General features: G+C 51.0%; 1 protein-coding gene across 1 annotated transcript; it reads right to left on the reverse strand.

The window, feature by feature from the left end:
- Positions 1–1,333: 1,333 nt before the first annotated feature.
- Positions 1,334–2,137, reverse strand: LOC115196635 (histidine-rich glycoprotein-like). The gene has a single exon (XM_029757481.1). The coding sequence runs from the start codon at positions 2,135–2,137 to the stop codon at positions 1,334–1,336; it is 804 nt and encodes a 267-aa protein (XP_029613341.1).
- Between the last annotated feature and the right edge of the window lie 284 nt (positions 2,138–2,421).

Below are 2,421 nucleotides of genomic sequence, written 5' to 3' on the forward strand. Positions count from 1 at the left end.
TACAGGGGGTACCGGTACAGAGTCAATGTGGAGGCTATATACAGGGGCACGAGTACAGAGTCAATGTGGAGGCTATATACAGGGGTACTGGTACAGAGTCAATGTGGAGGCTATATACAGGGGTACCGGTACAGAGTCAATGTGCGGGGGCACCGGTGTCGAGGTAATTGAGGTAATATGTACATGTACGTAGAGTTATTAAATTGATTATGCATAGATAATAACAGAGAGTAGCAGCAGCGTAGAAGAGGGTGGGGGTGGGGGGGTCAAAGCAAATAGTCTGGGTAGCCATTTGATTAGCTGTTCAGGAGTCTTATGGCTTGTGGGTAGAAGCTGTTTAGAATGCTCTTGGACCTAGACTTGGCATTCCGGTACCGCTTGTCATGCTGTAGCAGAGAGAACAGTCTATGACTGGGGTGGCTGGAGTCTTGACAAGTTTTAGGGCCTTCCTCTGACACCGCCTGGTATAGAGGTCCTGGATGGCAGGAAGCTAGGCCCCGGTGATGTACTGGGCTATACGCACTGCCCTCTGTAATGCCTTGCGGTCGGAGGCAGAGCAGTTACCATACCAGGCAGTGATGCAACCCGTCAGGATGCTCTCGATGGTGCAGCTGTAGAACCTTTTGAGGATCTGAGGACCCATGCCAAATCTTTTCAGTCTCCTGAAGGGGAATAGGTTTTGTCGTGCCCTCTTCACGACTGTCTTGGTGTGCTTGGACCATGTTAGTTTGTTGGTGATGTGGATGCCAAGGAACTTGAAGCTCTCAACCTGCTCCACAACAGCCTGTCGATGAGAACGGGGGCGTGCTCGGTCCTCCTATTCCTGTAGTCCACAATCATCTTCTTTGTCTTGATCACGTTGAGGGAGAGGTTGTTGTCCTGGCACCACACGGTCAGGTCTCTGACCTCCTCCATATAGGCTGTCTCATCATTGTCGGTGATCAGGCCTACCACTGTTGTGTCATCGGAAAACTTAATGATGGTGTTGGAGTCGTGCCTGGCCGTGCAGTTATGAGTGAACAGGGAGTACAGGAGGGGCATGAGCACGCACCCCTGAGGGGCCCCCGTGTTGAGGATCAGTGTGGCGGATGTGTTGTTAGCTACCATTACCACCTGGGGGCGGCCCGTCAGGAAGTCCAGAATCCCGTTGCAGAGGGAGGTGTTTAGTCCCAGGGTCCTTAGCTTAGGGGTGAGCTTTGAGGGAACTGATGTACTGTGTTAGTATGAGTGGGTATTTGCTAGTTTCTACAGTGTTGATGAAGTGGGTATTTATTTGGCGTCCATTACCTGAACAGCTTGGGTAGCTTTAGGTGCTGCGTGCCATGAGATGCTGTTAGGTCCTGTGAGGTACTTTGTGATGCTGTGAGGTGCTGTGAGGTGCTGTGAGTTGTTGTGTGATGCTATGAGGTGCTGTGTGATGCTGTGAGGTGCTGTGTGATGTTGTGAGGTGCTGTGTGATGCTGTGAGGTGCTGTGTGATGCTGTGAGGTGCTGTGAGGTGCTGTGGGGTGCTGTGTGATGCTGTAAGGTGCTGTGTGATGCTGTGATGTGCTGTGAGATGCTGTGAGGTGCTGTGAGGTGCTGTGTGGTGCTGTGAGGTGCTGTGTGGTGCTGTGAGGTGCTGTGAGGTGCTGTGGGGTGCTGTGAGGTGCTGTGAGGTGCTGTGTGATGCTGTGAGGTGCTGTGAGATGCTGTGAGGTGCTGTGAGGTGCTGTGAGGTGCTGTGTGATGCTGTGAGGTGCTGTGAGGTGCTGTGGGGTGCTGTGTGATGCTGTGAGGTGCTGTGTGATGTTGTGAGGTGCTGTGTGATGCTGTGAGGTGCTGTGAGGTGCTGTGTGGTGCTGTGAGGTGCTGTGTGATGCTGTGAGATGCTTTGATGCGCTGTGAGGTGCTGTGAGGTGCTGTGAGGTGCTGTGTGATGCTGTGTGGTGCTGTGAGGTGCTGTGTGGTGCTGTGAGGTGCTGTGAGGTGCTGTGTGGTGCTGTGAGGTGCTGTGAGGTGCTGTGAGATGCTTTGATGTGCTGTGAGATGCTGTGAGGTGCTGTGAGGTGCTGTGAGGTGCTGTGTGGTGCTGTGAGATGCTGTGAGGTGCTGTGTGACAATACATAGTCACAGGTGTTAAGAAAGTAGTTGTTCATCCTCAATTATGATTTTAATGTGTTTTATTGTTTGATATCATTGAAACAACAGGCTACTGCAGTTAGTTTCCTCATCAATCAGCCTGTTTGAAGCTGTAGAGAGATCGGTTCAGGGACCGGTCTGGTGCCACCTCATTGCTACCTCTACAGATGTAGGATCTTAATTTGATCACTCTTTTTCGGATGACAATTGTCCTGTACTGCAGCAGTAGTGTATTCAAGGTTTAAAAAGGCTTCTAAAGTTTGTAATTTCCACTTAAAATTTCAGATGTGATTTGCCTTCA

This window comes from Salmo trutta, chromosome 7 (genome assembly GCF_901001165.1).
Source record: "Salmo trutta chromosome 7, fSalTru1.1, whole genome shotgun sequence".
Taxonomy (NCBI): Eukaryota; Metazoa; Chordata; class Actinopteri; order Salmoniformes; family Salmonidae; genus Salmo; species Salmo trutta.